This window comes from Arvicanthis niloticus, chromosome 18 (assembly GCF_011762505.2).
Source record: "Arvicanthis niloticus isolate mArvNil1 chromosome 18, mArvNil1.pat.X, whole genome shotgun sequence".
NCBI lineage: Eukaryota > Metazoa > Chordata > Mammalia > Rodentia > Muridae > Arvicanthis > Arvicanthis niloticus.
This window is the reverse complement of record NC_047675.1, coordinates 12,862,010-12,882,461: the sequence shown is the minus strand read 5'-3', so window position 1 is coordinate 12,882,461 and position 20,452 is coordinate 12,862,010. Positions and strand designations below refer to the sequence as shown.

Below are 20,452 nucleotides of genomic sequence, written 5' to 3'. Positions count from 1 at the left end.
AGTCATCATAAAATAAAAATAAATCTTAACACCCCATAAAACAAAATAAGAAACTTACTTCAATAGTAAGAAAATAAATAACTGGATCAAAAAATGGACAAATGATGCCAGTCTGGGCTACATAATGAAGCTCTGTCTCTAAAACAACAAATAATAAATATAGACAAAGGACCTGAGTAGAATTTTCACCAAGGAGCACATACAGATGACAGTAGGTCTCAGAAAAGACACTGAGTAGCATCATGACTCATCTTTAGTGGGCTATTATCAAAGAGACAGGAGAATGGCTGGAGATGTAGCCTCACTGTATGCACAAAGCTTTAGGATTACTCTTTGACATCACATACAAACAAAAAACCCCTCATGATGTGGTGAAAGGGACCACTGTTAGAATATAAATATAGTGTAGTCATTATAGAAAATAGTATGGGCCAGGCATGGTGGTACACACCTTTAATCACAGCACTCAGGAATCAGAAGCAAGTGAATCTCTGAGTTTGAGGTTAATCTGGTTCACAAAGTGGCATCCAGGACAGATAGGGTTCTTACACAGAAAAATCCTGTCTCAAAAATAAAAGAAAGAAAAGAAGAAGGAGGAGAAGGAAAAGGAAGGAAGGAGACAGACAGACAGTGTGGAGACTACTCCAAAAATTAATAGTTGGACTGAAGTGTAGCTCAGTGTTAGAGTACATTATTGGATAAATATTCATAGAGGATGAAACCAGTTTCTGTTACCAAGAGACTGTATACTTTCATGTTCATTGTAGCATTATTTACAGTGGCCATGGCCAAACACCTCAGTGGTGGGTAATGAAAACATGATGTGTATATACATATGCATCTGTGCATATATATACTGGAACATTATTCTAATGAATAAAATGAAAGAAACATTTGTGACCATGTAGATAGCCCTGGAAGATAGCATGCTGAGTAAAATAAACCAGTTACTAAAGGATACCTATCTCACATGTCTAATCTAAAACTGTCAGCAGTAAACCAGTGGTTGGCAAATTGTACAGAATGTTATCAGGTGAAAAAATTTGAGGACCAACAAAAAAGTAAAGGGGAAACAGGATTTAAGACACCTTCCCCAAGTAACAACTAGTGTTTATATTGTAACAAGGACTACATACTTGGATTATTATATTTAATCCTTGTAACAAGTAAAGAGAACTTACTAGTTTTATAGAAGTTTGGATGGTATAGCATGATAAAGTATTTAACCTCACTGGTATTTACAACTTTCTGGAAATTAGATGGCAAAGGGAAAAGAAAAGTAATTTTCAGCAATGGCGATGTCAAGGATGTAATCTAATAGAGGTAGAAATGTGAATTACTACTACATTTGTAGTATGCTGCCAGTGTGTAACTGTAGTGTTATAAATACAGTAATTTCTCTTCTAAGATTTTACACTAAGAGATAATCAGGAAAGTTTTTAAAACTTGATTATGTTTTTTATTATTCTGTGTATGATGGATTGGGATGATGCTGTGGTGTGCATGTGGAGGGTGAAGGATGAGTTTGTAGAGTCCGTTCTCTCCCTCTACATTAGGAGCTCCAGGATTGAGCTCAGGTTATCTGACTATGGCAAGTGTTTGTACCTGCGAAGTCATAGCACTTGGCACATAATTAGGGTATTAATAAAGCTTTGTATATATACTGACCATTCAGTATGTTTTCACAGATGCTTTTTAAAGGGGAACAGTATAACCAATTAGATTATAAATGAGTTGAAGGGATATTTCCTTGTCAAAATAATATTAAATAGGGCTGGAGAGATGGCTCAGGGGTTAAGAGCACTAACTGCTCTTCCAAAGGTCCTGAGTTGAATTCCCAGCAACCACATGGTGGCTCACAACCATCTGTAAGAGGATCTGATACCTTCTTCTGGTGTGTCTGAAGACAGCTACAGTGTACTTATATAAATATAATAAATCTTTTTAAAAAATACTAAATAACTTTATTATGAGAAAACTTGTCTTGACAAGAAGTTACATACAAATTGGTTGTAGTATGAAACCAGTTTTAACTTTTTTTTCAGTGATCTGTTTTAAAGTAAACACAAAACTATACAAATATCTCCACTATATTTATGTAGAATAAAAGTGGACTGGAAGACATTAACAACTGTGTTACCAGGATTGATTGTATTTTCTAAGTTTTTTTTTTTTTTTTTTTTTTTTTTTTTTGTGTTTGTGTGTGTGTGTATGTGTGTATTATTTTCTTCAATTTAGGGATGTTGCTTTTCTAATCATAAAAAGAAATATCAGATCTATATAAATTACAGAAGCAACAGCTTTAGATGGGTTTAGTTTTTAAGGAGACATCCTGCTTGGTTTACTTCTGTGTTTCATAAATGAGGGAGAAGAAAAATGACAGAGAAACTGAACTCAGATTCAGTACTTTTGCTTAGAGGTTTATTAGAAATTTTCAGTAGAATGAACAAATTACCCTTGAACTTGATAGGTTTTTTCCTGTTTCAGGATGACAAGTGGGAAAAGAAATGCCAGAAGATTTTTTCATTTGCTCACCAGACGATTAGTGCTTTGATTAAAGCTGAGCTGGCTGAATTACCACTGAGACTTTTTCTTCAAGGAGCGTTAGCTGCTGGAGAAATTGGCTTTGAAAATCATGAAACAGTAGCATATGAATTTATGTCCCAGGTGAGCTCTCTCTTCTTTCTTGGGTTTTCCTGTTCAATTTGTTGGGTTCAGTCACTGGTCTGTTATTTTTGAGGTAATACACTTGGTGTTAACTAGTTTACTGTTTTTTGACAGGGTCTCAATATGTAGACCTGACTGATACAAACTCGGACTCACCTGTCTCTGCCTCCTGAATGCTGGGATTAAAGGCGTGTGCCACTATATGTGGCACTCTCTTTTATCTTTTAATATATGACTAACTCTATCTGACCATGTGGGAATCTTTTCATATGGTAGACACATTGCCTGTGTAGTATAGCAAAATTGTTGAGTTGCCAGGAACTGAAGAAACCCAAGATTTACTAGTGGGTAGCTGTGAATGTATTTCATGAACAAAACATTCCTGTGGTTAGTTCAGTTGAGAAGTATCAGCTCAAAAAAGTTGGATTAAGTTTCTTAATTTTAACCTGTTATCAGCCTTTCCATTTTGGCTGTAGCTTGTGTCTCTTCACTGAAAGGTACACCATGCACTGGTGTGAATGGCACTTGGACCCTTCGCACAGAATGGGGTTTGGAAGAACTTTGGAAAGTGCTCCTGTTGATGGTTGATTTATAAGTATTCTTTGTTCTATGTATACCAGGCATTTTCTCTATATGAAGATGAAATAAGTGATTCTAAAGCACAGCTGGCTGCTATCACTTTGATCATTGGTACTTTTGAGAGGATGAAATGCTTCAGTGAAGAGAATCATGAGCCCTTGAGAACTCAGTGTGCACTTGCTGCATCAAAACTTCTGAAGAAACCAGATCAAGGCCGAGCTGTGAGCACATGCGCACATCTCTTTTGGTCTGGCCGAAACACAGACAAAAATGGGGAAGAGGTAAGGTTCCTCTTGATTGTTGGAGGAGATAGATTTGGTAACAGGATTGGTCACCTGTCGTTGTGCTTTAGAAGTAGAACATTGGGAGCTCGGAAATCTGACAATTGCTTTGCTTTATTAGAGGAAGTGAATGGGTCGTGGTGTCAGCATTTTACCCTGTGGTAAAGAGGATATGTTTAGAGCAACTGTTGTAGCTGGCGTATGCTACTTTGTGGGTTCTTTTTTCTTCCACTTTCTCCTCCCCTTTTTTTCTACTCTTTCAACTCCCTAATAGTAAATAAGAGAGAAAAAAGAATATAGGGGAAAGAGGGCAAGTTAGACTACTTCCTGCTGATTAGGGATGTCGAATTCCTTAGGGCAAGTTTGATCTTCGCTGTCAGGATATCTAATTTCTTCTTCGAGTCTTTTTGTGCATCACTACTTAACAAACTGACCAACAGCAACCAACCAACAACCCTGCTTCTCTGGGCCCTAGCATTTATATACTATCTGAAAAGTCCCCAGAATTCCAAACATCACACACTTGCAGAAACTACCTACAGCTGGCAAATTCACATCCCTGCTAGAACACAAGGCACCATCATAGTCAGCTGCTGTGGACAATCTGGAGCAGCTCCCATATCTCACATCTGGAACCCAAAGCATATTCTTAAAATATTTCTGTAATTCTTTTAAAGAAACCAAAAGTTGTCACTACAGTGTGCTTACTACTAGTTGTAATTTTCTTTTGGTTTGTTTATTTTGAATTGGGGTCTCTGTATGTAGCTTTGGGTGTCCTGAAACTCACTCTGTAAATTAGGTTGGCTTTGGACTCACACAGAGACCCATCTTACCTGTCTCTGTCTCCTTAGTACTGGGTTAAAGTTAGATATTTGCTGTCACACCTGTCACCAGTTCTGTTTTTAAATACAGTTGCTTTGTTTTAGGGTTCCATTTTGTTGTGTCCTTTGTAGCATAAAAGAGCCTTACAGTGTTGTGTTTCTTTGATGGCAATAAAATGGGATATTTCTCATTCATTAATCCTTTTAATATTTTCATGCCCTTTATTTTAGCTTCATGGAGGTAAAAGGGTCATGGAGTGCCTAAAGAAGGCACTAAAAATAGCAAATCAATGCATGGACCCCTCTCTACAAGTTCAGCTCTTTATAGAGATTCTGAACAGGTACATCTATTTCTATGAAAAAGAAAATGATGCGGTAAGTGAAATAGCTCTCTCTTTCTGTACATTTGATACTTTTAATTTGTGAAATTTTTAACTTTGCTTAGTCTACCTGCAATCTACTTCTATTACCCAGAATCCTTTTCTGTCTGCACAGATTGTACAATTAAGAAAATACACATTGCCAACTTGTGGGCTTGATTTTGTCATTGTGTAGCAGTTCATAGTCATTCCTAAGGGCATTGTCCATTTGGAGCACTGTGGTAATAATTAGGATTTTTAGGTTAGGGGCTGGAGAGATGACTCAATGGTTAAGAGCACTGACTGCTTTTCCAGAAGACCTGGGTTCAATACCCAGCACCCACATGGCAACTCACAACTGTCCATAACTCCAGGATCCAACACCCTCACACAGTCATCCCTCACATAGACATACATTCTTACAATGCACATAAAATAGAAATAAATACATTAAAAAAGGAGTTTTAGGTTAAATACAATTTTGGTTTTTGTTCTTTTGCTGGTTTATGTTGCTCTATAGTTTGAGTTTTTACAATTCTTGCCTTTTTCCTTAATGAATAGCTAATTGATGTTGCTTAAACTAAGAATCATATTCTCATCTGTTTTTCATAATTACTCAGATATTTGATAAAAGTAATACAAGTTCCTTAAAACAGTGCTACTAAATTTTCTTTTGTGACACATGCCTGCTACACAATTATTCTTTTTGTAGGTAACAATTCAGGTCTTGAACCAACTTATTCAAAAGATTCGAGAAGATCTCCCAAATCTTGAGTCCAGTGAAGAAACAGAGCAAATTAACAAGCATTTTCACAACACGTTGGAGCACTTGCGCTCAAGACGGGAATCACCAGAGTCTGAGGGGCCAATCTATGAAGGTCTCATCCTTTAAAAGAAGACAGCTCAGCATCCTCCTTTCTACACATCAGAAAGGGCTTAACTAGGTCTCCCTTCCATAGATTGTGCCTTTCAGAAATGCTGAGGTAGGTTTCCCATTCCTTACCTGTGATGTGTTTACCCAGCACCTCCAGACACCTTCAGGACCTTAACTCACTTCATACTTGTTTAAGTCTGTCTGATCACCCCAAGTAGCATGACTGACCCGCTCTTTCAACTTCTGTGATTCGTGAAAATTGAAAGCAAAACCCACTTATTCTGGATACTAATGGAGCTCTTCTTTCTTAATTTTATTTTGATGCATTGTTGATTGTGTATTTTCTTCATTAAACGGGGAATACTAACCCAAACATACTTGTTTCTTTGTTCTCTGGTCCTGTCTGAGATTACTTTAGAGGACAGGAGTACTGTGTGTGAATTCAGCTTGGGCTTTCCCTGAATGCAAGACAAAGCCTATGTGTAATATATTCCCTACAACTAGAATATATTAATGCATGTCGAAGAATTTTAAAGCACCATGGTCAGAAGCAGAAGCTATATTTTGCATATTTGGACTCAGCTATCCACTAAGAACTATGCCATCATCTGGATACATCAAAGTAATTTGATTCTATAAAATAGAAATTTTGTGACTTAATGTAATTTATGTATAACCTCCATATTGTAAATTTATTTGAAATGCATCACAACTACAACTTTTTCATCAATGAAATAATAAAGTTGCTGTTAACAATTTTGGATTATTTTTGTTTTTTGTACAATTGATGAAGGAAACTAGTAGATTACCTGTGGAGTGAGTGCCATGTAGTCTCATGCTTATTGAATTCTCTTATTTAATGCTGAAGGCCAATTTTGATAGGTTGAGTAACCTAAGGAGGAGGCATGAAGTCAGTGATTAATCAGTCAGTAAACTTTTTCTCTTAGGGATTAAAACTTAATTTTCTGGGGCCAATGAAAAAGGGAGAAAACACACACACACACACACACACACACACACACACACACACACACACACACACACACACACACGGTACATGAAACAAGGCTCCAACAAGCTCCACCAACTTTATTTTTCTCTTAGCCTTTTTATACTACCTAAGACCACACAAAAACATTCTTCAAATTGGATAAAATCCTTACACAAGAGATTACTACAGGATTATTGATTTATATTCTTTTGAAACTCATACCTAACAACATTTTTCATCTTTCTTGCTACAATTCATCGTAAGCCTGAAGCAATAATTATTTTGTCACCGATTAGCAAAGCTTATGCAAGCCAAGTCTATAGTAGTTTTCCTAATGCTTACCTGACAATTTGTATTTACCGAGCAACAGATCATCTTCTTACATCTTATTTGTTCAGCTAAACTGGCTAATTATCGATGTGCTATTCTTAAAAGAATTATTAATTTGTTCATAACCATGTCTTTTTCATGGCTCACACTGAAACCTATGATCATATTCCTAGATCACAAGATCAACTCAGACCCAACCTAAAATGAGTGTTTTCTTTGATCATTAACTTGTCTCAAGTCTATTTTCTCTTCCAAGTGCAATTATGTGTTTGTAACATGAAAGCTCACTGTACTCCTTTCCTGACCTATGCAGCCCTCGCTACAAGGAGGGGCACATTCTACTTTATTATATCTTCCTGGAAGAACAATGTAAACCATCTCCTTACACTTATCCATCAACTACCCTAACTTTGTATAACTATTTAAATCAGGAATTTGTAAAATCAGTTTATCTAAACAATATTTTATGAAAGTTCATCTTCATGTTGTTCTTCAGGAAAGTTGCCCAACAGAGTGAGCTGTTTCTCACGAAGCAATCATGCCAGACTGTAGGCAGTGCAGGCCTCCCCATGCTCATTCACACATACAGGAGAAACAGCAGTGACAAACATGAGAAGGCACAGCAGCAACAAGAGGCAGTCTAGAGATGAGCACCCTGGGCGCTCTGCCTCTCTGAGGTACATCCATTGCAGCTGTGCAAAAACAGACTTGGTCTCCAGGAAGCTCTCTTGCCCACCTGCTTGGTGTTCACCAATTTAACTCTAGTTTTAAGTACTTAGTGAATAAGTTACTATCTGTTAGGTGTTTTCAGCTAATTACTTTTTTCAACCACAACTCCCTCCCCTTTTAAGGTTACAATGAGTTACCATAATATCCCTAAAGGTTCTTTACCTGTGTAGTTAACCATTGTGTAACATTTACTCTTAGAACTGCCTAAAAACACTCATTTCGCCATTGTCCAGTGTAGGGAGTAGTGGAAGGCCTGAATAAGTAAAGTTGAATAAATATGTACGGCCTGCCAGGTGGAGGACTAGTGCCTCATCCCCATGAGTAGTAGAGCTTTATCTGGGTGAGCCTCAAGAGGAATACCAAAGATTTCCTCTAGAAGCTGAGTATTGTGTTTTCGGACAGTTGCCAACTGTTAGCTTCTTCCTCCTTGGTATTTGTCTGCTCACCTACAAGACTTGCTCCCTCCCCTCTGTGTTGTACTTAATAAACACTATAAGGTTTTAGATTGCTTGGGCTTACCTGAGCTGTTGTTCCCAGCTTTCCTGTACCTGTTTGTCCTTTTTCATTTCCTCACTACCACTTGACAAGTGGCTTCAGGAGCCAACCTAGTATGTTGTGGTAGTCTAGATCAGGAATTTGGGAGTAGCTTAGCTTGAGTTTCAGGTCAGCCTGTTTTATCACATTTTAGGGTACTGCCATCTGAAGATTTGGTTATGACTGACCTGTTCTTATACTCCATGATTGTTGTCCCATGGCTCTTTCCACAGTGTAGCTTATGGGTCCTTTTAACATGTCATCTGGCTTTTCCAAGATAAACCCTGCAAAGAGTGGGGGTGCAGTGTACCAAAATACCTTGTGATAACCTGATCTTAGAAATCTAGCCCATACTCAGAATTATGTTCCAAGTTTTGTTTTTCTACAGCACAAGCTGGCTCCAAATTTTTGACTCTCTTCATCTTCCCCTTCAGTGTTAGGGTTACAAGCCTCTTCTACCATAAGCCCCTCTGGTTATTTTTTTTTTAAGAATATTTTTAAATTAGGCTTTGAGGATCTCATAGAAGTATACAATGTATTGTTTGTTTTGTTTTTCAAAACAGGGTTTCTTTCTGTAGCCCTGGCTGTCCTGGAACTAGTTCTGTAGACCAGGCTGGCCTCAAACTCAAGAGATTTGCCTGCCTCCAAGTTCTGAGATTCAAGGCATGGCTCACCACCATCCAGCTAGGCTACAATCTATTTTAAGTGTTCTCTCTCTCTCTCTCTCTCTCTCTCTCTCTCTCTCTCTCTCTCTCTCTCTCTCTCTCTCTCCCTCCCTCCCTCCCTCCCTCCCTCTCTCCCTCTCTCACTCTTACTTTCTCATCATCATGTCCTCTCCCCAACCCCCAAATAACCCACTGAGTGCTAAGTGTTGCCTACATGTTTGTGGGTATAGAACCATCCACCGGAGCAAATGTGACTTACTAGTGCCCACACCCTGGAAGAAAAGTCCCCCTTCCCCAGGAGCCATCAATTGCTCTTCAGCTGGGGGGTGGGGCTTCACATCACTCATTCAAAGGACAGTACTTTACATCCTCCAACTACTACTACCTACTCCCTCTTTCTGCAATGCTTCTTGTACTGGCTGGTTTTGTGTGTCAACTTGACACAAGCTGGAGTTATCACAGAGAAAGGAGCCTCCCTTGAGGAAATGCCTCCATGATAGCCAGCTATAAGGCATTTTCTGAATTAGTGATCAAGGGTGGGAGGGCCCAGCCCATTGTGGGTGGTGCTGTCTCTGGGTTGGTAGTCCTGGGTTCTATAAGAAAGCAAGCTGAGCAAGCCATAGGAAGCAAGCCAGTAAGCAGCACCCATCCATGGCCTCTGCATCAGCTCCTGCCTCCAAGTTCCTTCCCTGTGTGAATTCCTGTTCTGACATCCATTGGTGATGAACAGCAATGTGGAAGTATAAGCTTTTAAACCCTTTCCTCCCCAACTTGCTTCTTGGTCATGTTGTTTTGTGCAGGAATTCCAAACCCTGACTAAGATAAACTGGGACTGGGCTATTCCTGTGACAGCCTGACCATGTTTTTGGGAGGACTGTGAAAGGAATTTGGAACTTTGAGCTAGAAGAGCCATTGGGATGTTAAGAGTTATGTCAGATGATCTGTAGGAGCTTGGAAGATAATGTTGAGAACAGTGCAAATGATGGAGGCCTAGCTCGTAAAATTTCAGAGAGAAGATTAAAGACTCTTAACAGATCTGTTGCTATTTTGATTGTGAAGATTCTGTGGTTTTAGTTAGCTGGGGTTGCAGAATCAGCTGTGAATAACAAGATACTAGAACTTCTAAAGTAAAACATTTGCATTACTGGGACAATTGATGCTAGTTAGCTGGAGCTAAGAAATTAGCAGTGATTATGAAGAGACCAGGATCACTAAGGTGATGTAGGAAGCCGTGGTCAGTGGCTCCATTTCAAGATGGCGTTGGCCTCGTGTCTTCCCACTTGTAAACAATTAACTGCGCAGCTGCTTAGGCAGAAAGACCGCCAAGTCACTGGCCAATCCCGAGGCGTAATATTGGGTGGTGAGCGAACAGCCAATCAGAAGTGAATAAGTCACTCTAGGGTGTATTTAAGCTAGGCCGCTTCCGGCTTTTTCCGTCTTTCCGCTTTACCGTTTCAAGAAGTAAATCCTCGTTTGCAGTAATACCCGATTATTGCTTCTTGTGTCCTTATTCGTGGGCGAAAAGGGACTTGGGAGGTGCGCGGAAGATCTGGCGCCGAGAACCCGGGAATTTCAAGGCGCTGCGAAAGGCCCCCGAGACTCGGGGAGGGTTAAAAGACTGCAGGTTTTGAGGTACACCTTTGGAAGATATGCCTGGGGTGGCGTTTGTGGCAAGCAGATTTAAACTCACCGCTGCCGCTCCACTAGCTAGCCTCTTGCTTGCATTGCATTTGTTTTTAACTTATGTGTGTTGTGAGAAAAGGGGCCACTCTAGCATACCAGAACCAGGGTGTGGCAGCCGGCATCCAGCCATAGGGCTTGGAAAAGAGAAACAGACAAGGAAGTCTGGACAAGAGAGACAGGCCAAAGAGCTTGGTTATAGGAAAAAATATTCAGGAGGAATAGAGGCCACTGCAGGGCCTATTAAAGCTAAGAAACCTTCACCGGCTGGTGAAGAGAAACGGGAGGTCAAAAGGACCCCCCTGTACTTCATTAAGGAGCCTGACTCCATAGAACTGGGCAGCTCCGAGGAAGAAAACATAGGGCAGGCGGCGGCTGCCTATACAAAAAACAACCATGCTGAGATAAGACTAAGAAAGCTAGCGGCTCACTGGAGCTCAAGGGTCCCCTGCCGTGCTTTTCGGCTCAGGCTGGGGGAACAGAGACCCTACGACGGGCCCCGGGTCAGACCGTTGCAGAAGCATCTCTGCTCTGCTACCTGTGGCGGCTTGCAGCAAGGCAGAGGCAGAGCAAGGGAGCGTGGCGCGAAAGGCAGACAGAGGAGGGAGATAGTCTGCCCTGGAAAGCGCGGCGGGCACACGGGGAGTGCCCCTCGAGCTCAGAGCAAGCAATGCCAGTGATAGAACAGATGATTTTTAAAAATGCCACAGCTGAATGCCGTGCAGCCATTGTCCCTCGTAAGAACAAGAGGCTACAAGATTGGCTAAGGGCTTGCTGTGGCCCAGGGAGGGGGGCTGTTTGTGCTTATTCCACAGGTGAAAACAATTTAATTTGGGTGCTGGTGCAGATTGTGAAGAATGAAGCTAGGTTGCAAGATTACAGCTCTGAGTCTCTTGATACTGAAGTTCCATTTGGCGATAAGTATACCGCTGTGGGCCATAGTCAGATCTTGAACTGTTCTCTTGCCAGTGCATTCAAATGCTGAAGTACTGCCTTTTGATTACAGCTATTTGAGTGTTACTTACAAAAGAGGCTTTAAAACATAGTTAAACTGCCAATATTCCATTGGCTACAGTTGGTAGCTCAACCGAGAGTTTGAAAATTTTTGATTTGCCTATGTTTATAGAGAAAAGATACAACACGTGTCTTTTAAGGTTTACAGTTTAAATTTAAGGTTTAAAGTTAAAATCAAAATGGCACAGTTCAAAAACTAGCCAAGCCTCAGAGAGCAGGCAGAGGGAGGTTAAGCGCATTTACATTTGAATTAAGAAATGCAGACTGAACTACAGAAGCCCAGGTGTTAAGCATTTCCTTTTGTTCTGGGTCTTTAGACCAGGCCCTAGAAATGTGCTTACCAGAATTTGTCTTTTGTCCTCATTGTTTCTTGTGAGAGGAGGGGTAAACCTAGAACCAAAGAGTTTACAACAGTCTGTGGGCTAAAGGGTATGTTTATGCTACAGAAATTAAAATTATGCCTGCTTCCCTCCATTAGTATAACTGTAACTGCTGATAAAATATGGTTCAAATTGTTTTAATTCCTTTAACAATTAGTGGAGAATAAGGTTGGCTTTTATCCGATATTCTCATGGGACTAAAAAAGATTTGTTATTAAATTAATCCAAAATAAAGTTCAAATTTAAGATTTATACAACATAAGTTGCCTATTCCAGCTGCCATTTTAATAAATGCTTATAGAATTTTATAGATATAAAAAATGTTTTTATATTATCCCTTTACATTTCTGGTAAAGGTGAGAGATTTACAGTTAATAAATTTATTCATAATTTTTAAGAGCCCATGAAGCGATATTTGTTAAAGATAATTGCTTCAGAAAATGGTTAATTGTTTTACATTTTATATATATAAATATTGTTGCTGCTTTAATACAAAAAATTAAGAGGTTAAATCTTTTGGTGTGTATTATTCATTGTGTGATACTTTATTAGTAGATTTCTCTAAAGAAGTTTTTTCTACAAGCCATTGCTTCAATATAATGAGCTTTAAAAATTTTTTTAGAGTACTTGTTACTTCAAAAAAAAAAAAAAAGATTCAAAGACAGTGTCTTTCAATATTTGAGACAGGTTGGGCTAGAGAAATGGCTCAGCCATTAAAGGCTGGACTTAATTTAAAAAATAAAGGCTGAACTCCCAGCAACCACATGGTGGCTCACAACCATTTGTGGTGGGTATCTAACGCCATCTTCTGGCTTGTGAGTGTACATGCAAAGGAAAATAGTTTACTTTTAATCTTGATTTGCTCTTAATGATTTTTAAAAGTTGTTAAGAGATATTATTTGGCTAAAACCTCATCTTAAGCTTACCATAGGAGGATTTAAACCTCTGTTTAATGTTTTCAAAGGGATGCAAGTCCTAAATTAAATCATATGTGTATTTTCTTGAGTTTATCCTACTTCAACACAATTAAATTATGTGTTGTAGCCACTGTTTAAAATGTTAAAAAAGGGTGTATCTGCCTTTGTCTTATTGAATGGTATATTTCATGAAGTGCAGAATGTTTCGGCTACAAGATTTAATATCTCTAGCCATTTAAATAACATTAAAATTAATAAGGTGTTTATGAATACATCTACACAACCGGTGTCGGTGTGTGTAGACCCTCCATTTTTCTTTATGTTGTCCAACTTTCAGAATAATTCTGATATCTTAGATTGTAAGAATGTTACGTGCCTTTTAACACAATGCTGGAATGGATCACTAGACCTAACCATGGTTAATCAAGTTACAGCAGCTACTGTTGTTAATCAAAACTCAGAAAAGACTTCTGAGGCTTTGACCCTTCCATAGAAAGTGGATGCGTTTCAGGCATCCTGTTGGTCAATCAGAGAGTTGATTTGCTCCAAGCACATGTGGAGCAGCTCACAGATGTGGTTCAAATAAGCTGAGTGTCAGCAACCCCACATCCAGGTATTACACCTCTGAGATTTGTGAATGATACATTTATTTAAAGCCATAATCTTTCTGCTTATTTAAAAGAGAATTGGAATGGGAAGCTGGACCTGGTGCAGCAGCAATTGCAAATCCGGATTTCGAGCCTTGATGGAGCACAGATGGACCCCGTTACCCCTGGCGATTTTACTTCTTGAATTTCTTCTGCCTTTTCTTTCTTTCTTTCTTTCTAAAGAGTGGGGGTAGGCCTGTTTGATGCAGCCCTATGTTGTGGATTAGTGTTCATGGATGGTTGGTCTGTAAGCTCAAAGCCCAGCAAAAACGTGACAAGGTAGCTAAAGCCCAAGCACTCGCAGCCTTGGAGCAAGCATCTCTCCCTGAAATTTGACTATCTAGGCTAAGAAAGTAGCAGATGACTGAGACCCTCAGTCGATGCACCCCAAGGGTTCATCCCATTGCACTGGGTCGATGAGAGGTCTAAGTCCAGCCAGCCCTTGCCTAAATAGCTGTGGTACCTGAATAGTAGGTTGACAGCCCTTGCACTCCTGGGAGCTATACTCCATTGCACAGGGACGGGTGTCAATTCCTCTTTATATCCCCTTAGCCCTTGCACCCAGAGGACTTGTTTCCATCGCACCTGGTAGGGTAAGGGAGAATCTTCGGGCTGTAAGCTCCTGATCGCTTATTCCCCCAAGATGGAGTTTGCTTGATCAGGTTTGAGTTCAAATCTTGATTGGTACTGCATTTGATAGGCAAAAGGCTGTTTCATATTAATAATTTAAACAGGGAGAGATGTATGAAGCCGTGGTCAGTGGCTCCATTTCAAGATGGCGCTGGCCTCATGTCTTCCCACTTGTAAACAATTAACTGCGCAGCTGCTAAGGCAGAAAGACCGCCAAGTCACTGGCCAATCCCGAGGCGTAATATTGGGTGGTGAGCAAACAGCCAATCAGAAGTGAATACGTCACTCTAGGGTGTATTTAAGCTAGGCCGCTTCTGGCTTTTTCCGTCTTTCCACTTTACCATTTCAAGAAGTAAATCCTCGTTTGCAGTAATACCCGATTATTGCCTCTTGTGTCCTTATTCACGGGTGAAAAGGGACTTGGGAGGTGCGCGGAAGAAGGTGAAATCTTTTGGAAAGTATTTCCTGAGAGCACAGAGAAGCTGTGTTCCAGAGGCAGCCACGGGTTGTACCTCATGTTGACAGACAGGCTTGGTAATGTATGAGTCACCCAAATGGTATTGGTTTTGAAACATAAAGGAGTAGCAGTGGGTGCTTGGTACTGTGAGAGGCAATGATAGGCTGTTGGTGAAGGTGCAGCCTCAGTGGCAATTGATGGCCCAGGACTGAAGGGGTTCATGCAGAGAAATTGAGGTTTAGCATCATTAAAAGAGCCTATGAGAGGGCAGCCCAGTTGCAGCAGAAGACAACAGTGGTTTGAAGATGCCAGTACTATGATATGACCACCAGCAGCAGTGGAGTATAGGCAGCTGGAACCTAGAAGACAAGCTGTGTGCTCTAAAGGGCAGAGCTGAAAAAGTGACCAGAAAGATCTTACAGTAGCCCAGAAGATCATGAGTGGATCCCAGATTTTGGATGGTTAGTTTGATTTTGCTTGTGACTGTGCCCTGATATTTTTTCCTCTTGAAACAAGAAAGTATTTTAGTGTAGCCCACTTTGAATTGTAAAAAGACTTTGAATTTTAAAAGAGATTGGATTTTTTTTTAAAGGGACTGAAATTTGTAGACTTTGGGTCTTTCAAAGTTATTTACATCTTGGGGATGAATAAGAAGGGTTAAACCAGGAAGGGGATAATGTGAAATGTAAATAAATAAAATAACCAATAAAAAGAATGTTAAGGTGTGGGGAGCCGACAGAAGGTGGCTATCATCCTTGCAGCCATCTTGAGCCATATAACCTGACAACAGACTTGTTTACAATAGCCTACAACAGCTGAGCACACTCTGATAACATCTTGTTTTAGATACCCAGGATTTTCCCTTGGGTGTGTGAGACTTAAAGGTGTGTGACTTAAGGGCATGACTTAGAGATCAGATTTAGAGACAAGACCTAAGGGCATGACTTAGAGGCGTGACCTAAAGGCGTGGCTAAGAAGTGAGACATAAAAAGCAAGAGGCAGACAGAAGAAGTGAGTTAGGAATTAGTCATTGAGGAAGAAGGATTACTAGGTATTAGGCACTTGGCACTTGGAGGAAGAACTTGGAATTAGACATTAGGCACTTAGCACTTGGAAGAAGTAACTTGGAACTTGAAGGAACTAGGAATTAGGAACTCAAGACTTGGGACTTGGACTAGGAAGAGAGACTGTAGAATAAATGGGATTGAATCACACTCTGTCTGGTCTCCATTCCTCACGTCCATCTGTCCTCACTCTCTGTCTTGCTGAACCCCGACCTGCGGACCAGAGCAGCTTGGGGCAGTTTGGCCTCTAACAGTTTAGCTCCCAAAGCTTTTGGCAGTGCAGGTTCCAACATTGACAGAGTGGTCCATGACATTTTGGCCCCCAAACGTGGGGCAGCTCGGGCCAAAACATTTTGAATAAGAATGGCCCCCATAGGCTTATGTTTGAATACTCAATACCATGTTAGTGGAACAGTTTGAGAAGGAGATATGCCTGTTAGAGGGGTTGTGTCACTAAGGATGAGCTCTGAGGTTTTAAAAGCCCACACCAGACCCTATGTCTTGTTTCTTTTCTATGTCTTTTTCTGTCTCTGTTTCTGTCTCTTCTGCCTACAGATAGAATATAAAGTTCTCAGCTACTGCTGCAGCACCATGCTTGTCTGTTTCCCATCATGATGATCATGGACTAACCCTCTAAAACTGTAAGCAAGTCTTCAACTAAATGCTTTCTTTTGTAAGAGTTGCTTTGGCCATGATGTCTTTCCACAGCAATAGCACAGTAACTAATACAGAGCTGGATATTCAATTTTAGGGGTCTTCTCTATGAGAGGAAGACTACTTAGTTTTTTGTCTAGGGATGTCCCATGAGATTTCTTCCTTTCATGTTAGCATGCTTATTGTTCTTGTTCAAGTCTTGTTTATAGGTAGCCATATTGTTTAGATATCATAAGTGAAGCTTCCCTGTCATTTCTAGAAGCTACAATTTGACAGCAGACTTCCTGGTCTTCTGGCTCTTCAAGTCTTTTGCTTTTTCTTAGAAGTTTCCTGAGCCTTGGATACAGGAATTGTGTTATAGATCAGTTTTCCTCTGTATTTTGACCAGCTATGGTTTTCTTTAACTCTCAGTTCTAAAGAGAAGCATCTTTGGTAAAGGTTGAGAGCTACATTTTTCTGTGGATATAAGGTTAACTATTTAGAATGCAATTAGATATTATGCAGGTCAAGTAAAATGGCAGTAGTAGGTTCTCTAAGATCCATGACTTCACTATCACTGAGTTGTTGAGCAGGCCTTAAGTCCAATTAGACTTAAGCTATTGGTTCCAATGCAGATGAGTGCTGGTATTGCACCCTTAGGGCTATTTTACCAGGCTGGTCATTGTTATTACTCATAGGCATCACAGCTGGAGATGACCATGATTGCTTCTCTTCCTTGGCATTTGCATAGTCCTTTCTGGTTCTATGCCCCCCCCCCCCCCAGCCTTGAGCAGGCCTGAATGAGTCATTTACCACAGTAGACCAAAACAATAGGACCTGGGAGGCATTGTATTGTCGGCCTTGGTGCCCTACAGTTTGCTACAGGATCTAGAAGAATGGATCACCTGCTGAGCTTGCCTTGACATCTCTGGGCTGCTATCCCCTCACCCAGCTGCTGGGCTGAAACAAGAAGAGACTCTGGGGAGTGGGGCTTCCCCCTTTATATGTGAAAGCAAAATATTAAATTTTGGGCCCACGATTTCTCTGACCCTTTATTCCCCTTTCATTCCCAGCCTTCCTCTCAGGTGAACCTGGTTACCCATAGCCGCTGGCAGCTACATAGTTCTATGGAATCAAGACTGCAGGAAGAAAGCTTTCAGGTTAGATCTCATTCAAGTTATCCCAATCCTTCATTCTAAGTATCTGGTGTTTTCAGCAGTAGGGACTTTCCTTCAACTTCTGGAAGGCAACCAAGGGTAACAACAAAAGCCTATTATTTTAGGAATCACATAGATTACTCCGAACAACAACTAAAATGGAGGTTTTGAAGAATGAAAAATTATAAAAATCATTTTATAAAAAATATATAGAGAGATGCTTTTTAAGTTCTTTTAGGGACATGAAAAAGTTTCTCTGAAACAAGCCAGGCCAGTTTTGGGAACTGGCTATAAAGAATGAAAGTCATTTAGGTGGCAAAACACAATGACCCGGCTGTAAATAAATAGCTGGGGTAGGGCAGTGACATGGTAAAACCACATTTTTGAGAAGAATGAGTGTACAGAGTGATTTCCATGACTATAAATCATTCAGGGTTGGTTCTGCTGAAATGTTTCGCTATTCTTATGTTATGTATCCTTGGCACTCCTTAGCCCACCACTCTTGGTCAAACCCTGCTATTGAGAGAGCTTGATTTGACCTTGGCCGGCCAACTTCCCTAATAAAGCCTCTGCTGATTGCATCCAGGTACGGTGTCTTGCAAGAGTTTATGGGTGGCCACGACTTCCCGAGACTTGAGTGGGGGTCTCCCAACTTTGGGGGTCTTCAGTTTCTTATGCTGGATAACTAGGATTTGTGTTAAGCAGTTCATGGCTGTTGTGAAGCATTGTCCGCCCAAGTGACATATCTTAAGAATTATATGTACACACATGTGCACACACATGCATATACTACACTTATATGTAATATATGTAATTATAAATTGAAACGAGCGCCCCCCAAATCCCTTTTCGCCCGCGAATAAGGACAGGAGGCAGTAATCAGGTGTACTGCGACGAGGACCTTTTACTATTCCACACGGTAAAGCGGAAAGACCGAAGAAACCGGAAGCGGCTCGCTTAAATACACCCTAGAGTGACGTATTCACTTCTGAATGGCTGTTTGCTCAGCACCCAATATTACGCCTCGGGATAGGCCAGTGACTTGGCGCTCTTTCTGCCTAGCAGCTGCGCAGAATAATTGTTTACTGCTGGGGAAACACGAGGCCAATGCCATCTTGGAAAATGCAAATGTGTAGCCACTGAAACAGCGGCTCACTACATCTCTCCCTGTTTAAATTATTAATATAAAACAGTCTTTCGCCCATTAAACGCAGCACCAACTCAGTGAGGGAAAGCAGAGGCCTGATCCCCTGTGCAAAATGAGATATTGTAATGGGTTTAATTCCCATACCCAATCTCGATGCCTTTTGACGGGGAAAGGAAGCCTTTACCCTGGGGCGCCACCAGGGGAGGTTTTTGGCATCAAACCTTTGTGCAATCAGGCATACTTTCGGGAAATCTATCCACACTTGTGGAACATTCCCTGTCGAGTACCCACTCGCAAACACCTCTAACTGCTCAGGTACCGGTTATTCAGGCAAGGGCTGACTGGACTTAGACCTCTCATCTACCCAGTGCAATGGGACGAACCCCTGGAGTGCATAGACTGAGGGTCGCAGTCATCGGCTACTTTCCAGCCTAGATAGTCAAATTTCAGGGAGGGATGCTTGCTCCAAGGCTGCGAGTGCTTAGGCTTTAAGCTACCTTGTCACGTTTTTGTTGGGCTTTGAGCTTACAAACCAACCATCTATGAATACTAATTCACATCATAGGGCTGTATCAAGCAGGCCTATTCCCGCTCTTTAGAAAGAAAGAAAGAAAGAAAAGGCAGAAGAAATTTAAGAAGTAAAATCTCCATGGGCAGCAGGTTCCATCCGCTGGAAATCCAGGTTTGCAATTGCTGCTGTACCTGGTCCAACTTCCCATTCCACTTTCCTTTTAAGTAAGCAGAAAGATTATGGCTTTAAATAAATGTATCATTCACAAATCTCAGAGGTGAAATACCTGGATGTGGGGTCGCTGACACACAGCTCATTTGAACCACATCAGTGAGCTGCTTCACATAGGCTTAGAGCCAATCAACTCTGATTGACCAACAGGATGCCTGCAGTACATCCACTTTCTGTGGGAGGGTCAAAGCCTCAGAGGTTTTTTTTCTGAAATTTGATTAACAACAGTAGCTGCTGTAACTTGATTAACCATGTCTGAGTCAGCTGTCACAGCTGCAATTGTAGGGATGGTAATAGCAGCGATAAGGGCTGCAGTTATATCAAAATAAAATCAAGGTCTCAGACGTCTGAACGGGGATAGGGATCAGAGTGGTAAACTGGCTATTAGGCCTGCTTATAGAAAAGCAGACCAGCACTGGAATATAAAACGAGTTACATTGGTACAAGTTAGCAGCAGCAACACCTTTTAAGAAGGCAAGGGCATAGGTTTTTGAGAAGCAGATAGGTTAACCATCTAAATTCACTGTATATACTAGGAACCCGATTTAGGAGAGTCCAAATGGGAGCTGAGAGCGTCTGCAGATGAATCCTTCGGGGGGTCTTTTTCAGGAACCGCGAGTCGCCGCGTCAGTCGCTCTGGCAGCCAAAATGGATTGTCTTCCCCCTGTGGAAACACACAGACCGCTCCCCGGGATCTTATTAAAATAGGATCCGGGCCTTTCCATAGACCAGTCAAAACGTCTTTCCATTTTACCATTTCTTTTGGCCTATTTGGTTCCAGGCAATGGCGATCAGCCGCTGTGTTGCTCTGACTGTCCAAATTCAGAAAGTTGAGGGTAAAAAGTGCCAGAGAAATAGTAGCTCATGGCACCATGGGCAGAGCTTCCTCAACTTCTCCTTTCTGTTTTATCAAATAAGTTTTAAGGGTGCGGTGATCAAGCTCAATGATGCCCTGTCCCTGGGGGTTATAAGGAAGACCCGTCAGGTGTGTCACTTCCATATGGAGACAAAATTGTTGAAATTTTTGAGAAGTGTAGGCTGGCCCATTGTCAGTTTTAAGGATTTTAGGCTTTCCCCAAGAACTCCAAGCTTCGAGGCAATGTTGAATAACATGGGCCGCCTTTTCTCCGGTCAAAGGAGAGGCGAATATAACT

General features: G+C 40.9%; 1 protein-coding gene across 1 annotated transcript in view; it reads left to right on the top strand.

The window, feature by feature from the left end:
• Positions 1-6,337, top strand: part of Vps35 (VPS35 retromer complex component) — a 35,959-nt gene extending 29,622 nt beyond the window's left edge. Inside the window, exons 14-17 of the mRNA XM_034522434.2 lie at positions 2,488-2,667; positions 3,288-3,527; positions 4,580-4,723; positions 5,420-6,337. Coding sequence (XP_034378325.1) covers positions 2,488-2,667; positions 3,288-3,527; positions 4,580-4,723; positions 5,420-5,599 — 744 coding nt within the window. The 3' untranslated portion in view covers positions 5,600-6,337. The remainder of the gene's footprint in view (positions 1-2,487; positions 2,668-3,287; positions 3,528-4,579; positions 4,724-5,419) is intronic.
• Positions 6,338-20,452: the final 14,115 nt, after the last annotated feature.